We start from the raw sequence: 16960 nt of genomic DNA, 5'->3' as shown, positions 1-16960 counted from the left end.
ATTAAATATACTGAATATAGGAGTAGTCACAATTTAGGGTTTAATTTATGGCTTGTAGGCCCAACTTTGAGAGTTGGGAAAACACTAACTTTGTCAAGTTTCAACTTCAGAATTACACTGTACAATGTCTATTTACTGTTGCTATCTACTGAAGATAGCATGCAGAAAAGACTCAATTTGTCAAGTTTCAACTTCAGAATTACACTGTACAATGTCCATTTAATGTTTGCTATCTACTGAAGATAGCATGCAGTAAAGACTAACTTTGTACTCAATAATGCACTATTACAGAATTACACTGTACAATGTCTATATACTGTTTGCTATCTACTGAAGATAGCATGCATTAAAGACTAACTTTGTACTCACAGAAATAATGCTATTAGGGTGGTATCTTTAACTTTCTATTCTTTATTTAAATCACAGCAGAAATTGCTTAAAATTCACAACAGGAAACTGACATTTTAGATATGTTTACTTTTTTCACATTTACATGATTTCCTTTTTACTTACAGCAATTGTTTAACATTTCCTCTCTCCAAATTTAAAGCAAGAATGTGAAAGTTACATATTGGATGGGTTGACATAATCTGGCAGGAATATAAATACTTATTGATAAAAGGATAGATTACTTTCCTATCAAATAAATTAATTTCCATGAAATGGATGATTTATAGACTTGAATAGAGAATATAAATGTTGACTTACCCTTCCTATTATACTTCCGACTTCCTGTGAAAACAAAAACGCAAAAAGAAAAGTGTTATTATTAGATCAAATTGATGACATCATGTAAGTAAATATCAAATATTTTGCAAGTCAAAATTGATCATGGTCAACATATCAGGCATATTGACTTGATTTGTAGCTTATGTAATGGTACATACAATAATGTTTCAACTGATTTTTCACTGTAATAAATTTGCATATCACACATTAAAGCTAATAATACTTTCTTCCTTGTCAAAATCATACATAATCCACAGATCAAACAATTTTATGAAACCTTTTAATCAGTTTATCCACAGGTCAGTGTTAAAAAACCATGGCAACGCCACAGTTGGAAAAGTCTGTCATTTGGATAAAGGAAAAATCACATCCTGACACATTTACTCTGTAAAAGCTGGCCTTTTCAGCTTGACCTTTAAAGCTGTGAACAGTGTGTACAAAGCTAAATGAAAAACACTTCAACACAACTGACACATTTTAGACAAAAAGGATTGAACAGGTTTATATTTGAATTCATGGTGAAGTAAATGTGTCCTTTAGTTAACATTAACAACAGGAATGTTTCAGTACGAAAATTGAGCTTTATGAAGCTGAAGAGAAAATAAAACATTAATTTTCTATATTTACAAGGAATCTATTCTTTCCTTATTTATTTGTTGATTGTTTTGATTGTATTGAAAAAGAAAGCTTACACTAAAAGTCATTCACTCTATTTTGTGCCTTTTCAAAATCCAAGATTGATTGCAATCTTTGGAATTAAGCATAGCCAACAAACTTGGATCTATTTTAATTCAAAACAGACTCTCTGACTATTTTTCTGGAATTCTCCTTCTTAATGAAAATTTACATTTACTATCCTCAGTTTGATACACCTAAGATCAGTTCTTCAAATGCATTTTCAACATAAGTCATTACCTTCATTGAGCATAAATCATTAACTACATTAATCTGAGGATAACATTTGGATGCTGCCTTCGCCATATCCAGTATGACTATACAGTGAAATCCTTAATTACAGCTCTATTGGCCATTAGTGCAATAGCGTTTAGAATAATATGGTACCAAATTGGTCCCAGACTTGCAATAACTGTATGTTATAAATGGCTGATATAATGCTGCTAAAACAGTTAGGTGGACGGTAAATAAATGGTTGCCAAACCTGTGATTTGTAGCCCATTTGGACGACTTTTGGTGATTTTTACTATAATTTTGCCCATTTTTCTACCTCTTAAAAAATTGTTTAAGGGAAAATTTTTCACTTTTTGATAATGGCGAACACAATTTTCATTTTCACTAGCTTCTTATTATATATATAATGTAGAGAAACATCAGGTGATTTTTCTGTCATTTAACTTGCGCTTTTGAAAGGAAATTTGTGGCAACAGTAAGTACCAGCTAAATGCTGACCGAATCCCAAGTTCATTGCTTCATTATTACATCACTATAGAGAGGCTACATTGAACGACTTCTTTTGTAAATTCTCCCCAATGTCATATCAAACCAAATTGGATACAGGTGGCAATTGCTCTTTCCTGTATCTTTATCCCAACGCTTTATCTTTCCTTGTAACCTAGAGATATCAATGACAATGGGAACAAAGTGTTGTATTTGCTTCTAAAATCACACCAAGTTATGACAAAATGTACCAGATTATTGTTATGAATATTAAGTTTCTATTGCAAATAATAGGTTCATGTTACTGTTACTAATAGATAAACTGGAAATCAAGCATGTCCATATGAGTTATGACACATATGTTATGCATGGTATGTCATGTGCAGCAAATTTAGCAATGTACATGGTTTATGCATAATAATCCATCTACAACAGGTTGACAAAATTGTTTTCTTCATAAATATGGGACTCTATACACAGATCTATGAAGTATGATTTCAATACATAAGTAATTTGTTGATTTGGTCATTTCTGGCATGAATGAGCTCATTAATATGAAAGAAAAATGTAAAATTATTCAACAACACTCGCAAATTTTTGTTCCGAGAAATAAATTAATCATGTGAAGAAATAGCTAATTGAAAGTATGTTGTGACCAGGGTTCGATTTTGTCTGATTATTTAGGTGAAGTTTTTATGATATTAGCATAATATTTACATTGTAAAAAGTTGCTATACAAGCTGAAATTTGTGTATTGCAGGTTGTCCAAAATTCAGAACATTTTGCTCTGCTAAACCAGGTATCAAATATTGGTTGTGACCTTTTCCCTACTGTGACCTTTTCCCTACAGGTTTTGACAGATATTTTGAGATCAAACTACAAAATAGATGTATGTCTGGTATTACTTGACACCGTTATCAAGTGTTTATTAGTGACAAAACAATTTCAGCAAAAATTAATTGCAGGTCAAATCAGTGATAAGTTCAAGTTGTCCAATTTTTCTCTTAATCATTGGTTTCTATGTGACAAGAAACTACCAAACATTGTCTCAGCCAATGTTAAAAAGTCACCCAATTTTTCTCTGAACCATTGATTTTTATGGGATCCAAAAAAACTGTAGTCAGTCCGGTCCGACTGCCTGATCAGGAAGTACTGCCGAATCAGGCAGCATGTTGCCGAGTCAGGCAACACAGGCTTTGTTAACCCTTCTGAATTTGACAGACTAAGGACTAAATTGTTCATGGTGATTTTATAAAAGATCAGTGGAAATTTTACTTTGACACATATGAGCTACATGTAAGTTGACAATTTTCCACCGGGCAAAAATTTTTTTAAATAAGATTTTAAAAAGATTTAAATATGCAAATTAACTTTATTTTAACTAAAATTGATGAAAAAATACTACTAATTGTACATCCATTGATAATTTTATATATTTTACCTACTTCTTTACTCTAAACCAAGAAATAATGGTATATTAAAAGATGCTCTATTTGAAATAGAGCATTGCATTGAGACTCAGCAACATGCTGCCTGATTCGGCAGTATTTCCTGATCAGGCAGTTGGACCGGACTGGTAGTGAACATACTAAGATGACTATACCTTGAAGCCAAGACTTTGCCAACTAGTTCGGTAGCTCAACGACAAATCTATGTCATGTGTGCAGATTTATACTAATTTTTGTGCTAATACATTTTCACATTCTGCTCTTATACCTTGTAAGTTCACCTCAAACTTCCATCTTGACTATTTCATAACATCTCATCTCCAAACTTATAGTATACACCAACTTTTGAACAAGAATCTGTGTATAGGCCTATACGGTTACCATGGAAATGATGAAAATTAACCAAGGTGCTAAATATTGCAGAATTCTCTGGTAAAAAGATACTTGGCCACATTGGAAGCTCTTGTACAAATGCCTCGTAGTCTAGATACTACCATGCTGAGTGATGGGCAGACTCGCCAGCGGCAAACTTCTGATACCAAAGGATGTAAACGTGACGGAAAGCATGTGTATTGGAGGAACACAAGTCTAAGTTTGTTAATGGAAGAGTGAATGGACATAAGAAAGATACACATTGTTGTGGTGATTTCCACTAGATGGACACTGTGTATTGAATGCATGGATTTGGGAGAGTGGTACTGCTACGTACTACTGAAACATTATCTAGGTGTTGATTACTAACAGGTTCACATGGACCAGATAAATAGGCAGATATTGAGTACTACTAGGCCTAGTACTCTTTTGAAAGGTCATAACTTGGACCAGATAAATTGACAGTAATTGAGTAGGGCCTACTTGGTGCCCTTTTGAAAGGTCATAATTTGACCAGATAAATTGTTATTTAATAGCTTGGTACCCTTGCGCATTGCAACTGATAAAGAAGTCGTGCCAAGGACCTTTCAGGGGGCTGGGAGTATATGGGAGGGGGCTTGCCGAGTAGCTAAAATATGTCAAAAATAGGCTGACTTTTCATGTTTTTGATATAAACCAGGGTGAAGCTTGATACCCCCCTCCCCGAAAAGTCACCAAATTAATCCATAAAAGAAGAACTTAAAACAAGTGACATTTTATAATAATTTCACATTCATCCTAACCCCATACCCTTAATAGCAACTCAAACTCTTTAAGACAATAACAATCAGGTATTCCCTGACCCTTGGGGTTCCTATTGTAACCCCAAGACTGTGTCTGATAAATTTGACAACAGTACCCAAACTATAAACCTAAAGCTACAACATATCCTAGCTCAACATGTACAACTGGTTTTCAACAATTACAGTTTTTTTCCATTATGAAACATGACATTAAACCATCTGGAGCCGATACAGTTAAGCTTATACATCTTGAAGATAACTTAACACCTTACAGATTGTCAAACATTAATAAAATAATTACGAGGAAAGCTTAAGTCACATAGTTTGCAGCTTGACCATCCAAAAAATCTTGTGAAATTAAAAGCTGACCATGCATGGCGTCCGCATCCAACCATTCATCGTCCTCATTACCATTCTCTATCCACACCAAGGTGATATGTTTGGAATAAACAAAGTCCTTGTGATGAGTCTAATTCACCACGTGCCGGACCTGATGCGTGCTGGAACGTGGTGACGTCTTCTCTCTCTCGATGGTGTCACACGTCAGGCTGGCCTGACCAGATTGCATGCTGCCCTTGACTCAACAGCCTACTTCATTAAACGACATGTTTCAGGCAATGTACCCTATCAAAATACTATGTAATTCTTTTACTGTTAACTCTAAGATATGTGTTTTACATTATTTCATTTCAGCTATAAATTAATCCTGTTTCAGCTTTTTTTTTAATATTCAGTTTCTGATAAATTGATTGTGTAATCTAGCTAGGTGAATATTTATCCTAATTATTCAAAATGCAAGCAGATGGGAATCTTCATCTTTTTCAAATTTATATAAATTTGACCTAAAAGAAAAACAAAAATTCTCCAGACTGCCAAAAGAGAATGATTTCATCAGGAAACCTTTAATTAAGATTCAAGATAATGCACTAATCTATACAAAATATCCCAAAACAGTAGATATGTAAGTTTCCAACTCTTCATTACGACATTGTTTTGTAATGTCCAGTTTGCAAAAAAACCAAAACTTGGGCAGTATACCAACATACCATACTGCAAGATTCTTGCGGTCACAAGTAGTCACATGATAGGTCAAGCATAATCCTTTAGATAGGTCAAGCATAATGGCTGCAGATGAGCTGACACTTGCTGGGCGGCTGTCTTTCTTCTATAAAACTGACCTACTTCTTGTCATTTTCTGGGGGTACATGCCATAACTGTGTCAAGTAGCTGCCTTTGATATGAGAACTACCTGCCGATTGGTCCAAAAGAAGTTTTCATTATCAATTGGACCAATCAACAACATTGTTAGAATAATTTCACCACACAAAAAAATTGGGAGTGAATTATTTGCAAAGCTCCATTCTGATTGGTGATTAAAATGAAGATATTATGTAATTGACCAATCAGAGCCAATGTTAGATTGGCAGGTAGTGCTCAGGGGGTTAAAACGGTCAGTGCAGATGAAGCCCATACAGTCTAGATATATGGTCATTTATTGAATAGACATGTGCAGCATAAATCATGCATAAGAAAGCTTCAAGATACCCCTTCCCTTCTTGTTTTTTCTTCAAATGTTATGATAATTTGGCAATTTGCATCAATGCAGGCACGTTCAGGATAATTTATCTTTTGTTGTTGCTATTTCGGTCATTTTTCTCACACATGTTTTGGTACACTCTCCTGTATGAACGTTAAGTGTTTATCTGGCTCGCTGAAATTGGTTTGGAATGGAAAACCAGCCTAATTTAAAAATTTCTCGCAAACTGGAGTTTACTTTTGTATACATGACAAAAACCAGTTGAACAAAATTATATTAAGTAACCTACATTTTGTTTTGCTCATTTCACCTTTGTGAAATCATACTTCACATAAGTCTCTGTACATAAGCTTAAAATTATGAATAGATTTTCCAATCGGAATCGTTCATGAGTGAAATCTCTTTGACCAACTTGTCACATATTCAATTGGAATGACTTGCCATCAATCCAGCCAGCCAGCCAGCCAAATCTTGCATTCATTGAAGAAACCAAATCCAAGCCATCTCCACTGACAAACCCTGATTGAATCCACATCTCTTTCTAATCAAGATGATGGCAAAAACATTAGCTGCAGACGCACTAGCCAACCAGCTGGCTAGCTTTCTTACGTTGCAGAACATTACGCTAAACTCATCTGGGCGGAGTTACACAATAACTTAGATGCCAATCGGAATAGCTAACATGGGCATGTGAATGGCTTCAATGTGCTCTGGCATAGTACAGATCCGATGTATAAATACACCAAGCGATGATTGCTCGGTATGTCCTGCATACTAGGAGAGTCAATCAGCCCTCTTTGACCTATGACCTTTCCAGTGTGTTCCTTTGAACTATTACGGATGGTGCGGCTCGTCGGTATTGACAGAGTGGCATTATCAAAACAGAGCGTGGGTTGGATGGCGATGACGCGGAGAACAAGTATCAGTTATGTGAACATGCATGATGTACATTACTTTGTGACTTGTTTTTGAATGTATCAATTTCAAAGTGGGAAAAAGCGTTTCTAAATGTTGAAACTATTCTGAGGATGCACGCTCATCAATCAAGACACAGTTCTTTAAGCCCAATATGCTTGCACATTCATAGAATGAACTTTGATAATTTTGGGTACAAAAACTCATACTCTGCAACTTGAGGTCAAAGTTTGTGCTATGATTGTTTAATGGGGTAATTGAACTACGCTACTGGGGATGAGATTATGGTCCATAGTGATGTCTGTGGAACAAGCTGAGAGACACTTCATCAGATACAAGACAACTGGATCTGTTACAACATTCTTATAGTCAATCCTATTTAATGGGAATCAATGTACAGCTACCGTTTCAATTGTAAAACCAATTTACATTCACATCGCATCAAAGACACCATGCATGAATCTTAACGACTTCCTTTGCCCTATGTAATATATCTCTTGATTTCATTTTAGTTCAGCTAACATTAACTTCTTGAGTTGAAATCATTTTTTTCTATTGCACCAGTTCAATCTCCTAAGAAACTAAAATGACCTCATTTCAAGTGGCATACTTCAATAACCTCTATTTAACAACCACAGCTTAAACTTGACCTTAAGCAGTGGGGTATGAGGTTGTGTACCCAACATATTCAAAGGTCACCCAAGGAGTGTGCAAGTCTATTTGGGCCCTAAGAACTGAGTCCTGATAGTGATGTTAGTGATGTTAGCATCTGATAAGTAGTATCCCTTAGTGACATTGAATCAAAGATGACAAACCAGAGGATGTGTGGGAGTTGTGCCATGCATCTCAGATCTCTCTCAAGCATCAATATGTACAATTTTAGCCAGTCCAAGGTTAGGACTTGTAAATTTAGATTTAGAAAGTCAGAGTGGTGAGCTGGCATTGAGCCATTATACAATCTTACATTGAAATTCAGCTCTACTACAAGTTGCTGTAAAATAAACTACACATATCCCAAGACTGGCCGAAATTTGCAATTCTTGGAAGGATTAGCCAAGTTTTCCAGAGATATCAATACTACTTACAATCTTTTATGGATTTCTTTATTTTGAAGAGCAAATAATTTAAATAATGTAAGTCCTCCAAATGCCCAAATTTCTTGTCAAGGAACTCACAAATTCCCCATTTTACCAAACCTGACATGGCCAAATATGAAACTTGCTCAAACCAGAACTGTTGCAAGTTGCAAACCTTTTACTTCAAGAAGGTAAACCATAAGGTCCTTTTCACCCTCTTATACAGACAAGTTCAACATGCATGTATAAACCTTGACATCTCAAATACACAAGACATGTAACTTTATTCTCAAGTCCCCATGGTTATATAGAACACAATCAATAAAGCCTGGAACAGGTAAACCGCAAGACACTAGGATCCACAACATGCTCATCTATCGGGCCGCAGTTCTTTAACCCCAATACATTTGTACATTCAATGAATGACCTTTGAAAATATGGGTACAAAAACTCATACTCTGCAACTTGAGGTCAAATTTTGCACTATGAGTGTTTAATTGAGATTATTGAACTATGCAATTGGGATGAGGCCATTGTGGTCCATAAGTGAGATCCAAAAAACAATCTCACATAAATAGAGACAAGTGTTTCTAAACCCTACCACATACAAACTATGTAACTCTACTCATCACAAATGTCTCAAGTACAGAAACTGTCTTTCCCACCTACTACCAGAGGGCACATCAGACATCCATGTAATGAAGCATGCAGAGAGAGAGACTCTAAGGCGGTGCACCAACTGTCCCCCTTTCACAAAGGTATGATAGAAAACAAGCAAATTGATAGTAGTGCTACTGCCCCCAGCTATACTATCACTTTCCGCATCCCAAATTTGCAGGAATGCCAACTAGGCAACGTTCAAATCCAATCGACTCCATTGGTCATTGACATAAATTTGGTGTAAGACATAAGGTGACGTTGTTATACAGCCTGTTCATATCATGGCAAATCCCGACCCGTCCCTCCACTTAGCCTATTCAATTGATGTTGATTTCTCATTTGTACAAATCACTATGGACCACAATAGCCTCATCCCAATGACATAGTTCAATTGAACTATCATAGTGCAAAATGTGACCTCAAGTTGCAGGGTATGAGTTTTTGTACCCGAATTTTCAAAGGTCATTCAATAAATGTACAAATGCACTGGGGTTAAAGAACTGTGCCCCTGGTAGATGAGCATATTGTGGATCCTTGTGAATGTCACAAGTGAGCAAAATTGTGAATAAGGCATCTTAGCGATTCAGTGAGCTATGTCTAAAAGCTGCCGTGGGAATCCGTCTAAAAACGATATTGTTTGCCACCGGATACAGAGGTGCTAAATTGATTTATCATGTACCGCTAGGGGCACTGTTTACAAGACCAACATCCAAAATAATGTAGATGCAAGCACTTACTTGAAACAATTACATTGCTGGTGCACAGAAGAATTCTATGTATGTAGGCCTACAGTTTATATGATCATGGATTTGAAATGGATAAAAAGGCATGAAATTATTTTGTCTGCTTCAAACACATTTTGTCACCAGGCAGCTATTCCCATTACCACTCATAATGTCAGTCCCTCCAATCTTGTGACCCATTGATTCTAATTGGACTGCCTCTGTAAATGGTGTCTGACACCCTGTCATTGGATAGCTGCTGATATTTAAATAAATTTAGCAGGGCCAAAAGGTGTGCTATTTTAAGTCCTGCATCAAAATATCAATTTAGTGTAAGGAATTGCTGACGATAATTCAATATTGTATTATATCACAGGAGAAGTGCACAATTGTGTTGGGCAATAAACACTATGGACCACAATGGTCTCATCCCAATGCCATAGTTCAATAACCTCAATTAAACAATCATTGTGCAATATTTGACCTCAAGTTGCAGAGTATGAGTTTTTGTACCCAAATTTTCAAAGGTCATTCAATGAATGTACAAATGTATTGGGGTTAAAGAACTTTGCCTGATATATGAGCATGTTGTGGATCCTAGTGAAAGTACAAATGCACTACAGATTTTTTTTATAAAAACTAAAATGCATAATTAATATTTCATCATTGTGATATGATCATGATAAATGCGCAAGAATGTCAAGGTATTCAGGGCTTCCTGTAATTGATTCCACCATTTAAGACATTTTTCAAGAACACCCTATCACAATGCCATAATACATGCCGGTATCCTGCCGTATCATTGCGATAGTGCATCACCTGCGCGGCAGCTTTGTCTCATATTGTTTCGTAACTTTTGATGTTCCTGCTGGCGAATTACGCCAATTCAATCACTGTCAATGCAAGAACAAAATTTTCAAAAAAAAGTAACCTAACACTGTCTGCTCCATCACATTATTCTTCACATCCAACCCACGTACATGTTCTTATTAATGTGCCAATCATTTCAAGGACACAGATGAGCTATTGATCAATGAACCAATCTGGTAATTTCTATCTGATAATTTTTAACCAAGAGGTCAATGTCAATTCAAGATAACATGAAGATGATGAGATTTAACAACATAATTGATGCCACATTAGCTTGTATGCTATCCCTTACCCTAATAGCAACACTGATCCAATAGATAGGGCCCTACAGCCTGAACCCTGACTAAAGTGGCAGCACCCAATTTTTTTTTCTGAGGGGAAGGGGATAGGACGGAAAACAATTTTGAGGGTAGTGGAAATATTCCTGATTTCTTATTTTAATGAGCCAGGTGGGGGAGGCCGGAGGGGAGGCAAGATAGGATACAAGTGGTAATAATAACTGATATAGGCCCTAATTGCTGTTATGATCAATTTTCTTTCTTTGTCATTCTGTTGTTCAATTCATCCATTATTGATCTGTAGAGTATGAGGAGTTTCAATCTAATCAGAATAAATCCCATTTGAGTCTAGGATTGTGATTCCAATACGCCTGTATTCCCGGCCTGTTTGTGCCGTATGTCCAAAATGTCCAAACCAAAAGATGAAATTTCAAGATCACACAAGTAAAAGTAAACACATTATTAGAAGATATGAGTATATCTTGTCATAATATGAGACAGGACCAGACACAACTCGTTCATAAAGGTAATGATCAAGATACACAGTACAAGTCATTGCAATGAGCTGTACAAATAATACTTGACTGCGTTCAAGACGATTTGCTGCTTTATTTAATCGCAAGTCAACATTATATAATAGTCAGCTTAATAGCGTGAGTGTGTATATTCATTTGCTGGAAATTACGTGCAATTTGTAATATCAGGAGTAGTTGGGTAAGAGGACAATGTTAATGGTGTTTTTGTTCACTTTGTTCTCATCTTTGAATAGGCTCTTCTATTTCTTATGTTGTTTAGATACAAATAGAAATGGCGGCAGCAAGGGGAGGGGAAGGTCTTGCAGTTCCTATATTGTAAATATAGGAACTGCATGTAAAAGGCAGTGTACGTGTAAGGTATACACACACACACATATTGTGATGCTAAATATCTTTTATTTTTCATGACTATGATTGTGAGGTCAAAGGTCATATTTGTAGAGAAAAAGCTTAGGCTTCCATTATAAATTGAAATCATAGATTGATTTATGTTCAATGTGACTCAATTCTTGAATGATTTTTGTAATAGCCCCACTGCCCCCACATATCATTCAAAGTCAAGTTTTGGACCCAATGTGACAACAAATGTAGCAATAAAAGTCAAATTTACTTTAACAAACATTTTGAAATGTTTGTTATAAGTTAATTTGACTTATATCAAAATATCTAAATGCTGCGGTCATTGTAAATCAGTCAAAAAGCTGACAAATTGTTCATAACACAAGTTGTCCATTTTATCTGGCTGAAGCAATTCATTGCATATGTGCTGAAATGTGTGATCAAACCTGCTGTACTCAAGCACTGCTAGAATGACTTCACTTCACAGATCATATTGGACAGAGTATAACTGCTGTACTAAAGCACTGCTAGAATGACATCACAGATCATATTGGACAGAGTATATAAGAAGTGACTTACCTTTCCTTGCATGATTAGTCTTATTGTCAATGTGACATTAGGGCTATCATTAGGCCCAACAGGCTGCTTCTCCTCAGTAGTCATGATGGACGGTGTGTGATGCAGTGTGGGAGGATGGTGATGATATGATGGCGGTGGTGGTGGTGATAGCGGTTGCTGGTACGGTGACGGAACGGGCAGCGGTTGTAGCGGTTGAGGCAGCGGTTGCTGGGGGATGACGGGATGGGGAAGAGGCGGGGGGAGATAGCAGACTTGGAGGTTTGGCCCCCAGATGGCTATGGCTGGATGTGGTGACTCACCACAAATTCAAAACCTGTAACATAGAATAGAAAGAACAGAGAATTTGGGTTAAGTATTTGGATAAAAATCTTCATCTTATTCTACATAATGCTAATTCATGTCATATGTACTCTTTGAGTTGTCAATCTTGACATCAACACCCTTTACAACACATTGTTTAATAAAAATTCCTTTAAAAGGGATGTATTGGGACAAAGTTGTTCACAGTGAGTGGTACGGACTATACAATTTATAATATGCACAGACACAAACATGCACACTTCCAAAACCAGTGTTGAACGTAAGACTTTTTATGCGTAGCATAATCAGCTTGCACTACTTGATTTTTATTACATTTGCACACTTTACTGTATAAGTCTATAGCATAAAATTGCTACACATTTCTAAAATTGTGTAGCAAAGTGATTTTACCGGCAATAGCGATACCGGCTATGACCAACGCTGCCTCAAACACATAGTCTACAGTTTGTCCACTCTGAAGTACTAATAATATGAATGTTTGAATGTAGATGTAAAAGCCCCCCACATAAATTCATATTCATCAACTGATTACCATACAATGCTATATTTAGTAATAATGCCCAGATTGATTAGAATTTAACCCACACATGTCAAAACAAGACATAATTAAGCACATGGATAATTTGGATATTACGTATCCATTACCGATAATTTCCATATTAAATTCTAGTTATCTAACATCTATGTATGGATTCAGCTGGTACCAGCTAAAAGTAATGCACCAATACAAGGTGATCAAAATACGAAGCCATTTGTGGTTAATTAGCATAAGTTTCCCGCTAATCAATCAATCTCCATTCATCGATTACTTGGCAATTTAAGCTCTCGCATTTCGCCTGAAAACTCAATTCCTGTGCGTCAGAACAATCAAGGAAACAATTTGCTATGGAAGAGGTGCATAATTGCAGTTAAGGCCATGCTCAGCACTGATATGTTACTTTTTAAATATGTGCATCTCATATTGAAACAACATGATAATAGTATTTGTTAATTGGCATTTGTTTTTACTTTGCAGATTTTACAGATTTCTACTGACCCTGCACTGCAGAGGCTTAAAACTTTTCCTACATTACAGGGAAATTGACAAGCATTGGCTTAGAGCTCTTTAGCGATTACTACTGTTTTCAAAAGGTGGTCTCCTGTCTCTATTTGCCACCTGCCCATTTCTCCATTAGGCTATTCCAGTTGAAATCCATACACCCCCTATGCAAGACAGGACCTTAATCTTCCACACAGGGAGTGTGAATTTCAAGTGGGGTTACTTGAATCAGTGACTCCGAAATATTGAAGGTCTTAGGGGTTGTGAGTTTCAACTGGAATAGCCCAGTAATAGTGATTTTCATGACAGACAGACAGACACACAGACACCCCAACACACCGACAGACAGACTGGTAAAAGAGACACGCATACAGACAGAAAAAAAGACTGATCTAGAAAGAGTGGTATTGAAAGAACCAAGAGAAAGAAAGCAGTTGGGAAGAGGGAGGAAAGGAAATACACAACCAAGAGAAAAAAGTGCTGAAAGGTGTGAATTGAGTACCATCTTAAGATGAATACTGATGCAGTAGATGCTCTGCGCAGCCTCAGTTACAGAAAGGTTAATATATTCAGCGACAGATATGATAACTCGCTTAATTTCATTAGGAAATTGGATTCACTGTTAGATAGGTAAAGATGTTCAACAAAATTATGCCCCGGTATCCCCGTTAAAATCTGGTCTGGAAGAATCAATGCTGGTGTCTCTAGTAATTACACGTACCAGGCGGCACTGGTATTCAATTAATTGAAAGCTACAAACCATTTTACAAACTTATTCACATCTACAAGGTCTGCTATAGATATGGGATGCTACGCACAGCATTAATATCCTGAAGGATTTTGTGTCTTTTATGAAAAACATGAATACGAATTTGCACTTGGAAAAGATCTGCGCACAAAGTCAATGGTGTTGTCTGTCTGTACTGTGCTTTTGGGACTGACACACGATCCACACAACTAGCTTTTATTAAAGTGTTACATTTTATGCATGCTTTACAAGCTGCACAGAATTCAATCAATACAAGTATCTTCCTTTTTTTTTTTTTTTTACATAGCTAAACCGTTGGGGTCAGGAAACGAAGCTTTCTACTTGACAAGATGGAAGACATGATGAATGCATGACGAACATAATCGGTAAACATGAGGAGGGGATCGCGAGCTCTTCATCAGATGTGCAAATACAATTGCGTGAAGAGCGCATAAATTTTGCACCACTGTGAGCGTTGTTGTGATTTTTTTTGGCAGGGTGGATGAAAAAAAGAGAGCAGTTTGATCAATTGGTTTTTATAAAGTGAGGCAAATTTAGTTTGGGGATCAATTTCAATGAGATTTAGCAGGCTGAAGCCTTTAGTTTGGTGTTCTTATTTGTAACACAAGAAAGCTTATAATTCTTGTATTATTGGCATGCTTTATAATGATTCTCGATTTACTATCATTTTTTTTAAATGAGAAAAGAGATATATTAAACACAGTTTCTGGGTCAACACTCTTAAACTTTGAATTTTCTATAAGAATTAAGATTGTGCCCCATTGGCACTTTTAGGGAGAAAAATAGCGGTGGGGTTTTAAAATCGGGGCTGGGAGTTTCCCCATACCAGTATGATAACTAGCTATGGTGATAACCATGGATATCCAATGCCACAGATGATCACTACCAGCTAACTTACCAAACACAAAAACATGGATAACATCAACAAAATGTGCATTAGAAAAATTGTCTTGCTTGAAAATACTCCGTCCCTACGGGTTTGATATCTAGAAATATATTCATTGGATTTCAGTTTATGCATGCTCTCTGGAGGATATTCCGTTGTTAGGTACTCATATGAAGGCCTTGTGGATGAACAAAAATATACACAATTCTTATGATAATATGTCAGCATTTTGTTCAAAAATGAGAAATAAATATATTTAAAAGAAACGTGTATTCTTATCTAACAATCTGTTTGACTTGGTTGAATTTTTGAGTCATCCAGGTAACAATATACAATCCCAGGTCACACTCGTTTAAAAACAAACACGATTTTGAAAATAATGTAAGTTTTATAAGGAATTAAGTCCATCAATCTGGCCTCGTTGGTTTATATCTGTTATTCCTCAATCGATAAGTTTTTTATTCTTACGACAAAATTAGGTACTTATTCCTGGAAAAAATGTATGGAGTTCTATTAAATTTGATACAGTGTAACAAATCTTTAACCCTCTGAGCACTACCTGCCGATCTAACATTGCCTCTGATTGGTCAATTACATGATACCTTCATTTTAATCACCAATCAGAATGGAGCTTTGCAAATAATTCACCCCAATGTTTTTGCATGGTGAATTTATTCTAACAATGTTGCTGATTGGTCCAATTGATAATAAAAACTTCTTTTTGGCCAATCGACAGGTAGTTCTCATAGGGTTAAATGCATGTTATTGAGTGTCAGTGTGCCATTACCTTTAAAGTGCCCATATTTGAGCGATAAATGTTCACTACCTTATATAATAAGTACCTGACAATTTTTATCTCCAAGAGTTAAGTTCCAAATTGTACATTGTTTTCTCAAATATCTTAAAGGGCCTCTCAAGAACAGCTAAACCGATACCAGGCAAGTTTGCATGTACTTAGTTTTGATATGCAAAACTGAATTACCATTGCAATTTGTAATTTCAGTTTAAATTGCAGTTGATAGAATAATTTTTGAAGTTTAAAAAGCTTAATGCCCATAATGAGCACCTAACAACTGGCATAAAATTTGAGCCATATTTTCACGAAATCCCAGATGGCAAATCGCATTTTGCAATGGATTTCTTGTCATCACTGATAGCCGACATTTCTTCAACTAGACTATGATGGCGCTGTATGACATACTTTTCCTTTCATTTCGCAAGTTTTTGTTGTTTATATCTTAAAATCTGTTTTGCCAATATGAACCTCTCAACAAGATGCGCCACAAAAACATCATTCCCAAGATATATCTTCACACTTTATCAACTCATGTTTATATTTGTAAATCAAACATACAAAATAAACATTTGAAAGTGCAGTTTTCAAGCGAATCCAATTCCCATGTCTGGTGGTGACTGCTTGGCAATTCTTATCTTCATCTACAGTGCCATTTTACTAATCAACAAGTGGCAAATTATCGGGCTATAACCGACTTGAGCTCGTCAATGATTATGTTATTATTGCGTTACCTCTCGCACATAGCACTCCCTAGGGGTTTGTGGGGGACACTGGCATCTAGAAACTATCATGTCATGGCGGACATTGTGGAGGGTCCACATCTTTGCCCATAAACAACAAGGGTGGTGCATATTTGTGTAAAATACAAAACAATTGTGTGTTAGAGGCATTTGAGCAATTAGCAATGATTT

At 36.2% G+C, this 16960-nt stretch overlaps 1 protein-coding gene across 1 annotated transcript in view; it reads right to left on the bottom strand.

The window, feature by feature from the left end:
• The window catches only part of LOC140142043 (poly(rC)-binding protein 2-like), a gene marked incomplete in the record, with an annotated part of 328359 nt that overhangs the window by 77940 nt on the left and 233459 nt on the right, over positions 1 to 16960 (bottom strand). Inside the window, 2 exon segments of the mRNA XM_072163966.1 lie at positions 709 to 732; positions 12239 to 12551. Of these exon segments, the coding sequence (XP_072020067.1) occupies positions 709 to 732; positions 12239 to 12322 (108 nt within the window).

This window comes from Amphiura filiformis, chromosome 20, assembly GCF_039555335.1.
Source record: "Amphiura filiformis chromosome 20, Afil_fr2py, whole genome shotgun sequence".
NCBI lineage: Eukaryota > Metazoa > Echinodermata > Ophiuroidea > Amphilepidida > Amphiuridae > Amphiura > Amphiura filiformis.
This window is presented reverse-complemented; position numbering and strand designations above follow the sequence as displayed.